We start from the raw sequence: 15,570 nt of genomic DNA, 5'->3' as shown, positions 1-15,570 counted from the left end.
CCAAGCTGCGTATGCCATCGCAATGGCTAATTTATGCATGCCCATGTAATGGCGTTCAAACAAACATAAACACCTGCATTTCTCCAACGACTCCCCCGTCACCACACCCAAGCGCTGACTACCTGTCACTCATTTTGCAATGGCTTACCATGCTCTGTGTGATCGCAGTGCGATCACTGTGTAGCCTTCACACATGCGCACTGTGATGCATACGCAGTACGCAACAAATGGCCAACTGTGTGCGCTGTTGTAGTTTCAATCTTTAATGAATCAGGCAAGTCCTATGTTTGAGAGAAGCTTGCTGTGAATGAAAAGCACTTGGAATCAGCATGTTCACCAGTAAGGAGTCATGGATTTAAAAGTCTCAAGAAAGGAGCAAAAGGGGACATTGCATGTTAGTTGGTTTAAATATAGTTAACTATTAAATATTTAAAAACAATGACGACAGGAAATGCACCTGATGTGCCATGAATAAAGAGGGCATAATGGTTTCATATCATATGGCAACAAAGAGCTTGTATTCACTCGCCCAGTCCACATAACCTGCTATAGTGGTAGGGGATGCAGCCACATTGTTGCTATCTGGTCCTCAAGCTACCTGATACCTGCTGAGGGCTTTCAGTTGCCCAGGATGTTGTAGCTATGGCCAGTGGAACAGTCAGCAGAGCAGCAGATGAGGAAGAGGCCCCATCCGAACTACCTTCACACAGCCTTCAGGTGCTGTGCCCTGGAACTCCACAGCCTCCAGCAATGCGCACAGAGCCTACTCCTTAAAAATGCTTGAGGATTCCTGATATAGCTGACTGCAGCACCGTGGACCCAGCGGGCAGCCCGGACAGATCGCAACAAGACATTCCCCCACCGTCGCCTGACTCCACAGGTGCCGAACCAGCCCGTGTGTCTGGACTTGAGCACAGGTCTCCATGCTGGTGGTGCCTGCATGTGGCTGCGCGTTGGTGGCACAGCCCTCCTGTGCCAAAGGGACCCTGCGCTGCTTAAATTTCTTCTGTGTCAGAGACCCCTCTGTGCTGTAAGACCAAAAGGACCACAGCACTATTATGATGGGTGATGGGTCCCAAGCTGAGAGATGGGCCAGGGTGGCCACCAGGAGTCAGGGCACACTGGACAGGATGGCTAGGGGTCCATGGAATACAGCAGAAAAACCTGAGATGGCCGTCCGCATCACGTCTTGCAGACTCCTTATCTTGCAATGCCGGCCTCCGGAGCTGTCACATCGCCGGACCATGACTCAGCTCCGCGTAGTGTGCATCCAGCATCCTGGGTACTACAATGCGCAGCCGGGCTGGTGGGATGGACTGTGATGGGTTACTGGACAATCAGGCTGAGGTTAGCAGATGGGCGAGGGCGTGTGAAGGCGGACGGGGAGGGGGCGGCAGCGGAGAACAGTGTCTGCTTCGGTGTCTGCAGGGTGTGTGGAGGCAGGCTGCGGGGGTGGGCAGAGGAAGACTATCATTCCAGACTGTACTGCCCTGGCTGGTGGCACCCCCCTCTGCCCTGCTTGCCACAGCGCCCAGGGCACGTGCCTCGCTCGCCCTGCCTTAGAAACACCTCTGGATTGTATCAGTTATCAACTATCAATTCTTCAATACTTAAGGGTTACCCCAACTATCGTCTTTGCACAGTCCTCAAGTCTATTTATCACTCAGTTTTGAGCCAGCTTGCTGGATGCAACATTTTGGCCTCAACTAGATGAAAAAAAAATCAATATTGTGAGCTGTGAGGTGGTCTAAATTGAGTGGAAATAAATGTTATTGAGGTTAATAATACTGCAGGAACAAAAAAAGGCTCAATTTCTGTGATTTTAGCTGTTTTTATATTTTAAGAAAAAATCCAGATCCAAAACCAAAACCGTAAAACAAAACACGGAGGTGAGGTTTTGGCATAACCAATCCAGATCCAAAACCAGGGGAGATCCAGATCCCAAACCAAAACCAAAACACGTGGGTCAGTGCACATCTCTATTATTTATCTCTTTAAAAGTCAATGGTAATCTTCTTCCCTGAAGTAGTCTAAAGGTACGTACACACGGTACAATTAAAATGCACAATATGAAACAATAAAGATATCAATCATATTGTTATCGCTCACCAATGACCTGCGATGTGCGGGCACGTATGGATGATAAAGATATCGTCCATTGACCGCGCATGCAGACCAACCTGGTCGATATCGACCAGGTTACTATAGGGACCCGTGATCATTGATTGCGGGTCATTGGCCATCGTTGGTGGGTTGATTGTGTGCTGAATGATCGATATCGATCATCCAGCACACATGGGAGATCATTCAACGATGTCGTTATCATTGACGATCGTCCCGTGTGTATGCACCATAAGTGGAAATTTCAGCTACATATTTCAAAAAGACAGCCATGGCTTAATATAATATAGCTGCTATGCTTGGTAATGAAGTACTGTGACTAGATAGTGCTGCTATTAGTCATTATTTAATGTGCATCATTGTATCAGCCATCAGTACCCACAACAGTTACATCTCCTAAAAGGCATATCTGACTTCATAGGCTTTTGCTCAACTACTTACCGGATATGTCCCTATATATTTGTATGATGTGCGGTTAAATGATTGTCATAATGTTATTATATGCAACGGGGTATTGTTTCATTTTACTGTGCTTGTATTGAAACATTTTGTCAATAAAAAGCTTTTTTTTTAAAAAGGCATATCTGGGCCAGGTGTGCTGACAATCTGTCTGCCTCCTGCTTGAGGAGGCAGCCAGGTTGGCACAGCGTGAGGGCAAAACCCAATTTTGAGGGCAGTAGCATGAGTGCACGAACACGTCATTGCGGTCCTCTCCCACTACACAATGCCAGCCGGGAGACTTGCCCACTCTTCCGGGGGGCCGAGAGTGCCACCTGATTTTCGGGAGGCTCCCAACCGTTCCAGGAGAGTAGGCAAGTATGATCTGTGCATGTGCTCATGTCGAGCTATGTCACAATTATGTGGCATAACTAGCCATGTACACACCTGCCTCTGCCCACCCCCTTTACACTTCTCCAAAGGGCACGCAAGTCAATGCTAAGCAAAAATCTAAATATGGATGTATGCGTATACATTTCAAATGGTGTACATGCACGGTAGAGATATGCATATCTAGCACAAAATGAATGTATGTCCAACTGTAAATGATGTCCTATACTAGTGGTGGGCACACAATCCTTTACCTGTGGCCTCAGCTGCAGGGGTGGGCTGGCAAGGAGGGGTAATGGCAACTGCTCCCCAGGGCACTCAAATTACTGGCTTCAGGGCCACTGACCCAGCTACTATTTACCTCTAGCTGCAAAATGGGACTGGACAGAAGAGGAAGGGTTGGAGTCCAAGCAGGAGGGCAGGGCAACACATGAACTGACACTGTACAGAGGGACTCTTTACTTCCTGAGGCAACAGCCCACCTGTGCGGTCAATAGGATAGCTTATAAAACCTGGATCTGAAGTCAATTGATTAGTTGTATATAACCTGTTTAACCAACAGTAGAATTTAAAACTCTGACTAAACCAGACAAAGGAGCGCTATATATAAAAAACATTTTATTACATATAAATATGCGACATAAGGGATAAAGTTCAAAATATAAATATAGATATAGAAATAAAATAAGAACCACACACAAAAAAAAGAAAATTAAAAACAAACATACAATACAGACTGGTTCAATACAGTATAAATGCCTCTTAAAAAGACACAGGAGATACATCCCTACAGAAGGTGTCTCCTATGTCATTACATAGAGTATGCCAATGAATGAATATGGTTCCACAATAAAGTCACTGACATCCGGGTAGGTGGGTGATATGGATCACCAGTCGTACTATGACTTGTTACCACACATTTGTATGTATAGATATAGAGTTGTTGGAGTTAGGGCTTAGGTAATTTATTTAGATCTCCAATAGTACTATGGCTTATAGTCACACACTTGTATGGTATTATTGAAATTGGTACTTAGTATCAATATGTCAGTAGGCATCAAATCAGTAATAGCAGGTAATTAATATACTCTGTTTAGGATTCTCTTTGACACAATTTCAATAGTGTGGACTTTGGCCCCGATGATATATAGCACTGTCCATGCAAAAATGAGATAGAGACTGGTTCTCATGAGTCAGTCTCAGTGGTAATACCTTACCACCGGCCGGCTTTTGTAAAGAGTGTCAGATCCGTCAGTTGGAGTCAGATGGAATTTACACGGGCGTCACTCCCGAGATTGTTCTAGATCTGCAGGCTGGTTATGATAATCCCATACATGGGCCTCCGGTGCTTGGCTGAACCGCTGGTTCTCTGTTATGCCAACTGACGAGCAGTCCTGTAACTGACGAGCGGTGCAATTCCACAGAAGCATCCTCGATTTCTACGTCAGCATGTTGACTTGTGCTGCTCATCCCCACATTTGCAGAGGTCACACAAATGGTGGAAGGAAGATCCTCTTCAAGTACAGTATTAGAAAGGTCAGGCTCACACATCGCAACCACGGACACACTTGGACTCTCCTCGGGCATCTGTGGCTTTTCTGAGCACACAGTTGGTTCATGTTCCATAGCAATTTTTATCTTTTTGACACTTCTACAGGGAGAAGGGCTTGCATCATCATAAGATGCAGAACCACCAGTCATAAAAAAAGGCCAAGGGCTTACCCTTTCCTTCCCACTTTGCGTAGTAAATGGCATATTGCCAATTTTTTGTTTCTCTGCAGCTAACTTAGCTTTTATTTTTTTTTCTTTAACACTGTAAAACATTGCTAGTATGATTTTTACTTAAGCCCTTGAGCATCGGCCTTCATAGATGACATTGACGGTCTTGCATCGTCATCATGACTGCTGGCAGCAGCTGCAAAACTGGTATGTGGTTTCTGCTCTCCTCTCATTTGATCGTCCTCCATATCAACAAACTTACACTGTGGTCTGACCGGCAGTGTCACCAAACAATATTTTTTTTTACACTGGGGAAGAGCACCCCTGAATGAGGCAGCAGCCCCTTGGTGAACAACACAGACAGCACCCCTTTTGGATGGACAACAAAGCACCTTTGCCAAGTACGGACAGACCACCCACAGAGTCACAAATACGTGGATGATAAACTTCCACAGTGTCACCGTACAATAATAGTGCTGCTAAGTTACTAACGCACACATACAAAATAAATATCTTTCTTTTTCTATGGATTGATATATTGATATTATTAATTTAATTTCACTTTTATTTTTTTCACACTGGGGAAGAGCACCCCTGAATGAGGCAGCAGCCCTTTGATGAACAACACAGACAGCACCCCTTTTTGATGGACAACAAGCACCCCTGCTGAGTGCGAACAGACCACCTGCAGTGCAGAGTCACAAATACATGGACAAGAACCTGCGGTCTGGCCGGCAGTGTCACCAAACACTAATAGCGCAGCTAAGTTGCTAACGCACACACACACAAAAAGAAGCACTTTTGTCTTTTTTACACTGGGGATTGTCACCCCTGAATGAGGCAGCAGCCCCTTGATGAACAAAACAGACAGCACCCCTTCTTTATGGACAACAAAGCACCCCTGCCGAGTGCAGACAGATCACCTGCAGAGTCACAAATACGTGGACGATAAACTGCGGTCTGGCCTCATCTTCTGCTGGAGGAGGTGTGGTGAGGTGAGCACGCTGCTTCACATATTCTGGTCATACCCAAAATTAACCCCTATCTGGGCTAAGGTGCATCAATTTATCTTTTAGAATACTATTGTTGCCATGCCCGCATGCCCAACCTTCTCCCTCTTACCCAGAAGTATTGCTGGTTTTTCGAAACCCACTCAGAAACTTATTTAGCATATCCTGAATGCAGTTAAGTCCTGTATTGCTTTCAATTGGAAGTCCCATCTGCCTCCTTCTACATCTTCAATTGTGGAAGCGAATTGGTTCACTTACCAAATGAAATTTATCACTTGTATAATTGACAATAAAGCTGTTCTCTTTTATTCTACTTGGGCCCCATGGTTGTCCTTCCATAATGCTCCTCAACCTATGTAATTTTGGTTATAGTCTTCAGGCCTTCTGTGTTTTGTCCCAAGCTGCCGCTGCTCCTCTTGTCTGGGAATATATGCATGATGTATTACGTCTGACCATGTTATAATGTTCTTGATACTCCTACTGACTGATTGTCTTCCATTTTGTCTGTGATTATGTCATGTTTGGATGTATCTATGCATTTCCCCCCCCCCTTTATTGGCTTCTGTTCTTTACGTTCCCCCCTCCCAAATTTATCGTTGGAAAATCTTCTCAAGAAACAGTTGATATGTAATATGGTACTGATGCAGAAGGCATCACGTCTCTTGCATGTTTGACTGTTTTGAGCTTGGTCCAAGGTTGCAGCATCGGATCATCTGCGATCCCTATGGCGGGCTGAGTGACCATGGGGTTACACAAGCTGGCCAGATGCAGATGAGTAAAAAAGGCCAGGAAATCTCCATCAGCTGACAGTCTGCTGCCGAACTGCATGTGAGATTGAAGACTCATACTGCACATGTGCAGTGTGGGTCAGGTGCTTACGCAGATTCCTGACAATTGGGAATCTGTGTGATCCCTGTCACTGTGGGCCTGATTCAGAGCCGGACGCTATTTGTGCTCGCTCGTTCAGAAAAAGGGGCCAGCTATTTAAATTGAGCGCTCGCTCTTTGCGGTCTGTTGGCGCCTCTGTGTCTGAGCGAGCGAACGAAACATGCGCTCACTATTTTGTAAAGATGCCCCCTGGCCGCTCGCATCATGTGTCATCTCTGCTATTTATTAGATTAATCGAGTACATCGAAAGACATCTGAACTGCTCGCAGTGCTTGTGGTTGGATTTTCCTACCGCAATCATGCGAACAGTTCAGGCTAAGAAACAACCAAGTAATGTGGTCGATGACGCTGCTTTGTTAATTATGCACACCCTTAAAACGCCCGTTTTGACCGTTTGGCACGCCTGCGTTCGGATCTCCACTCCCCGTTTGCAAGCACCTTCCCCTGTTACCACCCACAAACGCCTCATCCTGTCACTCAAATTAGCAGGAACTCGCAATTTAAGCGAACACACAATTTCCGACCGCACTGACTGGTTGGCGCATGCGCATTACGACCCATACACATGCGCAGATGTGCGAACATCGCTTGGAGTGAACGGGCGGCCGCTTACGAGCGGCTCTGAATCAGGTCCTGTGTCTGCAGCTGAATCACACCCTGAAATCACTCTGCAGGCCAACATTAAAGACCATGTCTAGCATTGCTGCCATCAGGGGGGAATGCTGGGATTGGCGTCCCGTTCCGGGACAGGAGGCCCGCCCGCAGTGGCACTGTGTGGCTGCGATTCATCTCCAAATGTTAAGCTTTTCCAGGATCAAAGATTGTGGATAGATTTTGCAGTCTGCCACAGGTTGAATGTATCAAGTGCTGAGCTGCTCATGAGCCTGCCAGGCAGTCTGCTAAGACCCCGGGGTGGCTGCTGTAAAATGAGACAGTGAATGAAATGCTAATAATGCACACTGTTTAATGTCAAAGTTTATCATGCATATACAGAGGGCTGACTAATTCTGTATTTCATGTATGCGGTTGTTGGAAAAATATATAACACAGCACAGGTAGAGATGAGTGTGTGACGGGGTGTGTATGAAGCCAGCCGCTCAGTCCCAGAACCTGTGTAATTTAAGAGTGTGCCGGTTTTATTGTGTTATAGTGTGTGCCATGACAAAGTTGAAACATAGGCAAAATCCTAATCCTGGTCAAACTACAGCACCATGCCAAATTTAGTGGAGCTAGGGACCAACAAACAGACAGACACAAACACACTTTCTCGCTTATTATATAGATTTAAGGTGCTGCAGACACTGGGCCTGATTCAGACCCGGACGCTATTTGCGGACGCTCGTTCTTAAAAAGGGACCGGATATTTAAATTGAGCGCTCACTCTTTGCGGTGTGTTGACATCTCTATATCTGAGCGAACGTCCGAAAAATGCGCTCGCTATTTTGTAAAGATGCCCCTTTGCTGTTTGCATCACATGTCATCTCCGTTATTTATTAGATTAATCGGGAACATCGAAAGACATCTGAACTGCTCGCAGTGCTTGTGGTTGGATTTTCCTACCGCAATCATGCGAACAGTTCAGGCTAAGAAACAACCAAGTAATGTGGTCGATGACGCTGCTTTGTTAATTATGCACACCCTTAAAACGCCCGTTTTGACCGTTTGGCACGCCTGCGTTCGGATCTCCACTCCCCGTTTTCAAGCACCTTCCCCTGTTACCACCCACAAACGCCTCATCCTGTCACTCAAATTAGCAGGAACTCGCAATTTAAGCGAACACAATTTCCGACTGCACTGACTGGTTGGCGCATGCGCATTACGACCCATACACATGCGCAGATGTGCGAACATCGCTTGGAGTGAACGGGCGGCCGCTTACGAGCGGCTCTGAATCAGGTCCTGTGTCTGCAGCTGAATCACACCCTGAAATCACTCTGCAGGCCAACATTAAAGACCATGTCTAGCATTGCTGCCATCAGGGGGGAATGCTGGGATTGGCGTCCAGTTCCGGGACAGGAGGCCCGCCCGCAGTGGCACTGTGTGGCTGCGATTCATCTCCAAATGTTAAGCTTTTCCAGGATCAAAGATTGTGGATAGATTTTGCAGTCTGCCACAGGTTGAATGTATCAAGTGCTGAGCTGCTCATGAGCCTGCCAGGCAGTCTGCTAAGACCCCGGGGTGGCTGCTGTAAAATGAGACAGTGAATGAAATGCTAATAATGCACACTGTTTAATGTCAAAGTTTATCATGCATATACAGAGGGCTGACTAATTCTGTATTTTATGTATGCGGTTGTTGGAAAAATATATAACACAGCACAGGTAGAGATGAGTGTGTGACGGGGTGTGTATGAAGCCAGCCGCTCAGTCCCAGAACCTGTGTAATTTAAGAGTGTGCCGGTTTTATTGTGTTATAGTGTGTGCCCTGACAAAGTTGAAACATAGGCAAAATCCTAATCCTGGTCAAACTACAGCACCATGCCAAATTTAGTGGAGCTAGGGACAAACAAACAGACAGACACAAACACACTTTCTTGCTTATTATATAGATTTAAGGTGCTGCAGACACTGGGCCTGATTCAGACCCGGACGCTATTTGCGGACGCTCGTTCTTAAAAAGGGACCGGATATTTAAATTGAGCGCTCACTCTTTGCGGTGTGTTGACATCTCTATATCTGAGCGAACGTCCGAAAAATGCGCTCGCTATTTTGTAAAGATGCCCCTTTGCTGTTTGCATCACATGTCATCTCCGTTATTTATTAGATTAATCGGGAACATCGAAAGGCATCTGAACTGCTCGCAGTGCTTGTGGCAGGATATACTTCCCACTATCACTGCGAGCAGTTCAGGCTAAAAGACAACCAAGTGACGTGGTCGATGACGCTCCTTTACTAATTATGCACTCCCATTAAACGCCGTTTTGACCGTTTGGCACGCCTGCGTTCGGATCTCCACTCCCCCGTTTTCAAGCACCTTCCCCTGTTACCACCCACAAATGGTACATTCTGTCAATCAAATTAGCAGGCCCTCGTTGTTTTACGAGCGCACGATTTCTAACCGCAATGACTGGTTTGTGCATGCGCATTGCGAACCAAACGCATGCGCAGTTGTGCAAACATCGCTCAGAGCGAACGAGCGTCTGCTTACGAGCGGCTCTGAATCAGGCCCCCTGGCCCTCATTCAGAGTCGATCGCTAGATACAAGCGGTCGCTCTGAATGAGGGCGGAGCTTGTTGTGTGAAGTGCAGCCTTCTGGTTGCTAGCTAAGCTGTGGGTTACCACTCACACCTCTAGTGAGCGACCAGGTTGATGGTCACGATGGTCAGGACCATCGCGACCATTGGGGCTTGCGACGAGACCCTAAGGTTGGGTCTCGGCAAGTGCAAGACCCATGGAGCTTCCTGCTCTGATCGAGCAGGAAGCTCCCCACTGACATCAAGCGTTCCGTCGGGAATGCCTCCGTTTGGCCGGCCACCCCCCTGCCCGCCTCCCAAACGGGGCGAGCTGTCAATCACCATCGACAGCTCACCCCCTTTGGTGCGAGACCCGTACCAACGGAGCGCCCGTCACTAGCCGGGTCTCACGCATGCCCAGTGGGCAAACATCGACCCGGTTGCGAGCGCTCAGCGCTTGCGACCGGGTCTGAATAAGGCCCACTGTGTGGTGCACTACCGATAAGGGATAATAATAATAATAATAATAATAATAATAATAATAATAATAATATGGTCAGTGAAATATTACCATACTGCATTTACAGCACAATCTCTAGGTATATTTTAGATTGAGTATTTTACTGTTAAATTAGGTTGCAACACATTTTATTAAAAGAAGATGATAGAAGAGGATAGAAGAAGAATATAGATGAAGCTCTAATTTTGCACTCGGTATTAAAATACTTATTATATGGGGATTGATTTGCTTGGAAATGTGACATAACCATGCTAAAGAGTTCATAGAGGTATAAGCATAACATTGTCTCCGTGTTTAAGAACATTTTTATGCTGACTATGGGCCCGATTCAGAGATGTACTCTAATGCATTTGCAACTAAAACATGCTAATGCCTTCCAAAGCACAGCCAAGCATAAAGATGCCCACTGCTGCCTTCTCATATCCGTCCAATGTCATGCTACAGCGTAATCATATGTAGCCGCAAACACTGCAGCTCTCCTGACACGCAGGCGCTAACTAATGCAAACGTTCTAACCACCCCCCTTGTTACCACCCCCAGATGCTGACTACCCAACAGTGTGGCGTTCATGCATGCACAATAACAAACAATAGCTCGATCTGCAAAAAATATCGGCTTTGCGTTAATCTCTGAATCAGGCCCTATGATACCTTATACACATGACCATATTGATGAGATTAGACTTCAGGTTGCACTGCAAAGATTTGTTTGCTAAAGTCTTCATAGAGGAGGGAGCCAGTTTCATCTGATAATTCAACCACCCATTCACTTATGGACTTTCATCTGGATGGTAGCCCTCACTTTTATTTGTCTGGGAGAAGTGACTTCATAATGTCAGGTCTTTCATACATTGATTGATTAGCGCACGGTTTCAATGTGATCCAGCATCAGTCCCATACGCCATGTTATATTGCATCTAATACTATTATTGTTGCATTTTTGAGACCTATTGTTTGATCTCCATTTTTTTCAGTGTTTTTTTATTATCAGAGACTGTGGACCTCATTCAGAATCGGTCGTTGCGGCCGCACAGTCGTACGACCAATGACCGCAAAATCCAATCGTACGGCAGGGTGATCATAAACAAAGTGACACCCATTCGTTAGCACTGCACCTCCTCTAGCTACCAACTGATCTGAATGAACGAACGAGTCAATCGTAGTCAGGCGCTGTCAGTCGCTGTATGCTAATTATGTTCTGATGGTTGCGGCCGTATGTGCTGTTTTGATGGTCACATGTCATGTTTACATGGACTATCGATCAGCTTGTTATTAGCTTGTTGTCAATTATCTAATTAACCACTTGCCTGGCATGGTCGTATCAGATAAGACCACACCAGGCTGGGCTTTCCCTGACATGGTCGTATCTGATACGACCAGTCAGGAATGGCTGCCGCCCTTTATCAGAGGGACCTTCTGGTCCCTCTACACCCGCGGCTCTCCCTCCTTTGTGTCCCGATCACTGCTGGCCACAGTGATCGGGCATCTGGCGGCACCCCCCTCCCGGCGCGGCTGCAGGCTCCAGTATATCCCGACCACTGTGGCCAGCAGTGATCGGGCAGCCCAGCCGGCCCCACCCCCTTCAGTGAGAAGCAGCAGCGGTTGCTCTGGTAGCCGCCGCTGCTGCTATGTGTAGGAGCCGCTAGCGGAACACCCTTCCGCTGCGGCTCCTGGAAGACACAGTGATCAGTGTGATCACTGTGTAGAAGCAGCAGCAGCAGCGCGGCTCTGGTAGCCGCCGCCGCTGCTGCTGAGTAGCCAGGCCACCAGCGGGACACCCTCCCGCTGTGGCTCTGGCACAGCAGTGATCACATAGTGATCACTGGCTGAGCTGAAGCAGCAGCGGCGGCTCTGGTAGCCGCCGCTGTGCCATCGGTCCGGGCCGCCCTCCAGCCTCAGCTGCTCCTCCTCCCCCATAATGCCCACATTTATAAGGGACCTGGCCGTAATAAAATAATATATATATATACACAGATATATATATATATATATATATATATATATATATGCATATATATATATATATGCACATATATTCATATATGCATATATACATGCGAAAAATCAGCGGCACTCCGGGACTATTATCATAGGCAAAAGAAGTTTAATGCATGCCACATAGCCGACGTTTCAGAGCCAGACACGACCCTTTTCTCAAGGCAGGCATTTGTGATATTCAATTACATTATAGACAGCAGACATGATCGCTAATGAATCTTACCTTTAAGTAGCAGTATGCTTCAAGTGTGCTGGCGCCGACCAGGACAGGCAGGGGGAGGAGTTGGTGCGCACGCGGCGGCCTCTGTCCTCCGCTGATGACGTCACTCCAGAGCTGGTGGGTTGTCATAGTAACAAGCCACTAGACGGGTGTACTGTCTACCCGGTCCGCGCCAGCTACAAGGAGAGGCACAAAAAAGATTATTGTCACAAATATGCAACAAAGTTACTTTACATGCAAAAATCACCTATACTATTTACTATAAAACATACACATAAACTAACAACATATAACAAGGCACAGGATAGCTCTAATGATGAACTATGGATACGGAATCCTGACATCTCATTGAGTAATCATTCTCTACAAAGGGATATGTCTAAGGCATAGGTATTATCTTTACAGAAAAACATTAAGGGACAATTTCTCATTAAGTCCTGCAGGATGAATAGTATTTAATTTATGTATCCAGGACGCTTCAAGTCGCAAGAGTTTTTCACCTCTGTTTCCTCCCCTTAATGTAGTAGGGACGTGATCAATTAATATATGTTTTAGAGCAGACAGAGAATGGCCAGCTTGTAAAAAATGTCTCGCCACTGGCTGTTCAGCCACTTTTTTCGTAATTGCAGATTTCATAGCAGACCGGTGCAAAGCCATCCGTTCTCTCAATGTCCTGATGGTTTTACCCACATAATAGTACCCGCACGGGCACATTATCAAATAGACAACATAGGATGAGGTACAAGTGAGGACATGTTTTATATGGTACATGTGGTCCCGATGAGGATGTTTAAATGTTGATCCTGTCAACATATGTTGACACGTGGTACATTTAGTGCATTTATAGCACCCTGGTGCTTTTACCCGAGTGGTTTGGTCTTCCTGGCTAGATGGAATGAATCCAGTAATGTCCGTGTGGACCACCATGTCCCTAATATTCCTGCCTCTTGTAAAGCAAGCCATCGGTCGTTTGCCTGTGAAACATGGTAAATCCTTATCTGATGTAACTATGGGCCATAATGCCCGTGTGGCCCGTTGAATCACTGGACTGCTAGTTTGATATTCAAGTTTCCAAGGGATGGTGTTACTTTTATCTTTGTTTGAAGGTTGTAATAATGTATCTCTTTGAAATAACAAAACCTCATCTCTTTGCTTCCTAAGAAGAGGTAGCGAATATCCCCTTGTCACAAACTTGTCTATTATTTTTTCTAACTCTTGTTGAGTATGGTGAGGATCACTTGAAATACGTGCAATTCTTAACATTTGTGATTTCGGGAGTCCTCTCACAAGTGATTTAGGATGATGGCTATTAGCCGCAAGGAGAGTATTGCGATCTGTGGGTTTGGAATAAACCCCTGTTTTGATACGACCCTCTTCAATGGTTACTTGAACATCAAGATAATTTAATGTAGATGTACTACAGTTGTAGGTCAATTTGATAGGTGAATCACGATCATTAATTTGTTGAATCAGCATCTCAAACGCCGTTATACCACCAGTCCATAACATAAACAAATCGTCTATATACCTCGTGTACATTAGAATGTGTTTACTGATCTCTTCATCAGCGAAAAACATGTCTTGTTCTTCACTAAACATATAGACATTTGCGTAACTCGGGGCTACATTACTGCCCATGGCACAGCCGGACACCTGTTGGTAAAATTTCCCATTATATAGAAAATAGTTGCGTGACAACGTGAGTTCCAGTAACTGTAAAAAAAGGGTTTTGTCCAGGATAGTCATCCGGTGTTGTTCTATAAATATTTTCATAGTTTCTATTCCCTTGTTGTGGGGAATAGATGTATACAGACTTGAAATGTCCATCACGCAAATCAGGGTGTCCTGTGGAACCACTGTGACCATTTTTAGTGCCAATAAAAAGGCTGTGGTGTCCTTGATATATGATGGCTGTGCAGACACAAGAGGCTGGAGAATTGTATCTAAAAACATAGAAATAGGCTGATACAAAGAGTTCTTTGCCGATATTATCGGTCGTCCTGGAGGGGATTGTAAGTTCTTATGTATTTTAGGGACCAAATATATTATTGGCACCACTGGGAACTCTTGTATTAAAGATCGTGTCACCTTATCGCTGATTAGGCCATCGTGTTCTGCTTGTGCTAGAATCTGATCAAGCTCCTTTTTATAATCACCGGTGGGGTCCCTAGCCAGACTCTGATAGGTATTGGCGTCAGCTAGCTGTCTTTCGATTTCGCTCATGTAGTCGCTCACATCCTGGATCACTATCGCGCCCCCCTTGTCGGCGGGGCGGATAATGATGTCTCTGTATGTACTCAGATTGTGTAAAGCTTCTTTTTCTTTTCATGTTAAATTGTAATGTTGAGTGGTCGATGCCTTGATGTATCTAGAGACAGAGTCATCCATTAAGCGGTTAAAGGTTTTTAATGAGGTATTGTTAGATTGGGGATCAAACGTAGAGGTGCTGCGTGCTTGCAAAAATGTTGTAAATGGATTGTTAGATTCTGGTAATACCTTAGTTTGAAAAAATTCTTTCAATCTAAGGTTGCGAGAGAACCGATGTAAATCTACCTGCCATGTTAAATCATTATGAACGTTGGTGGGGACAAATGAAAGGCCTTTATTGAGCACGTTGACCTCAACATCTGTGAGTGTTCTAGAAGACAAATTGCATTTAAAATTTTCTTTTTGGAGGATGGACCTTTTATTCCTCGCATTTTGACCCCCCCGGCGGGTCAAAGACCTTTTATAGCGCTCTCCCCTGTTGCCATAGTTGCTGTACCTAAAGGGACTGATTGTATGTCCCCACTTTCATCTGAATTGCGGATCGCGAACTCACTGTCGCTATTGGACGTGACGGTTTTAGTGTGTTTATTTTCCCATCTAACTCTCCACCCTTGACGACGTTGTCTTGGTTTTGGGGAAGGCTGGGATCTGTTGTCCCCACCTGTTAACCAGCGGTATTTTTGTAGTAATTCCGCATTACCCTCACGTTCAAAACTGCTCCCACGATTGGGAGACAAAATCCTGATTTCTGTAGGAAATGGATCGGAGTGGTGAATAAATGTAGCATGGATTTAATGTTACTTGTCATCCATGAAGCAGGGCTTGAA

General features: G+C 45.7%; 1 protein-coding gene across 1 annotated transcript; it reads right to left on the bottom strand.

Annotated features, from left to right (window-relative positions):
• Positions 1 to 12,874: 12,874 nt before the first annotated feature.
• LOC148521470 (uncharacterized) lies at positions 12,875 to 14,698 on the bottom strand. Its single transcript, XM_088475148.1, has one exon. It carries the CDS (start codon positions 14,696 to 14,698, stop codon positions 12,875 to 12,877), a length of 1,824 nt encoding a protein of 607 aa, XP_088331274.1.
• Positions 14,699 to 15,570: the final 872 nt, after the last annotated feature.

This window comes from Taudactylus pleione, unplaced genomic scaffold (assembly GCF_031769625.1).
Source record: "Taudactylus pleione unplaced genomic scaffold, aTauple2 ptg000162l, whole genome shotgun sequence".
NCBI lineage: Eukaryota > Metazoa > Chordata > Amphibia > Anura > Myobatrachidae > Taudactylus > Taudactylus pleione.
The sequence above is the reverse complement of the archived record's forward strand: the minus strand, read 5'-3'. Positions and strand labels throughout refer to the sequence as shown.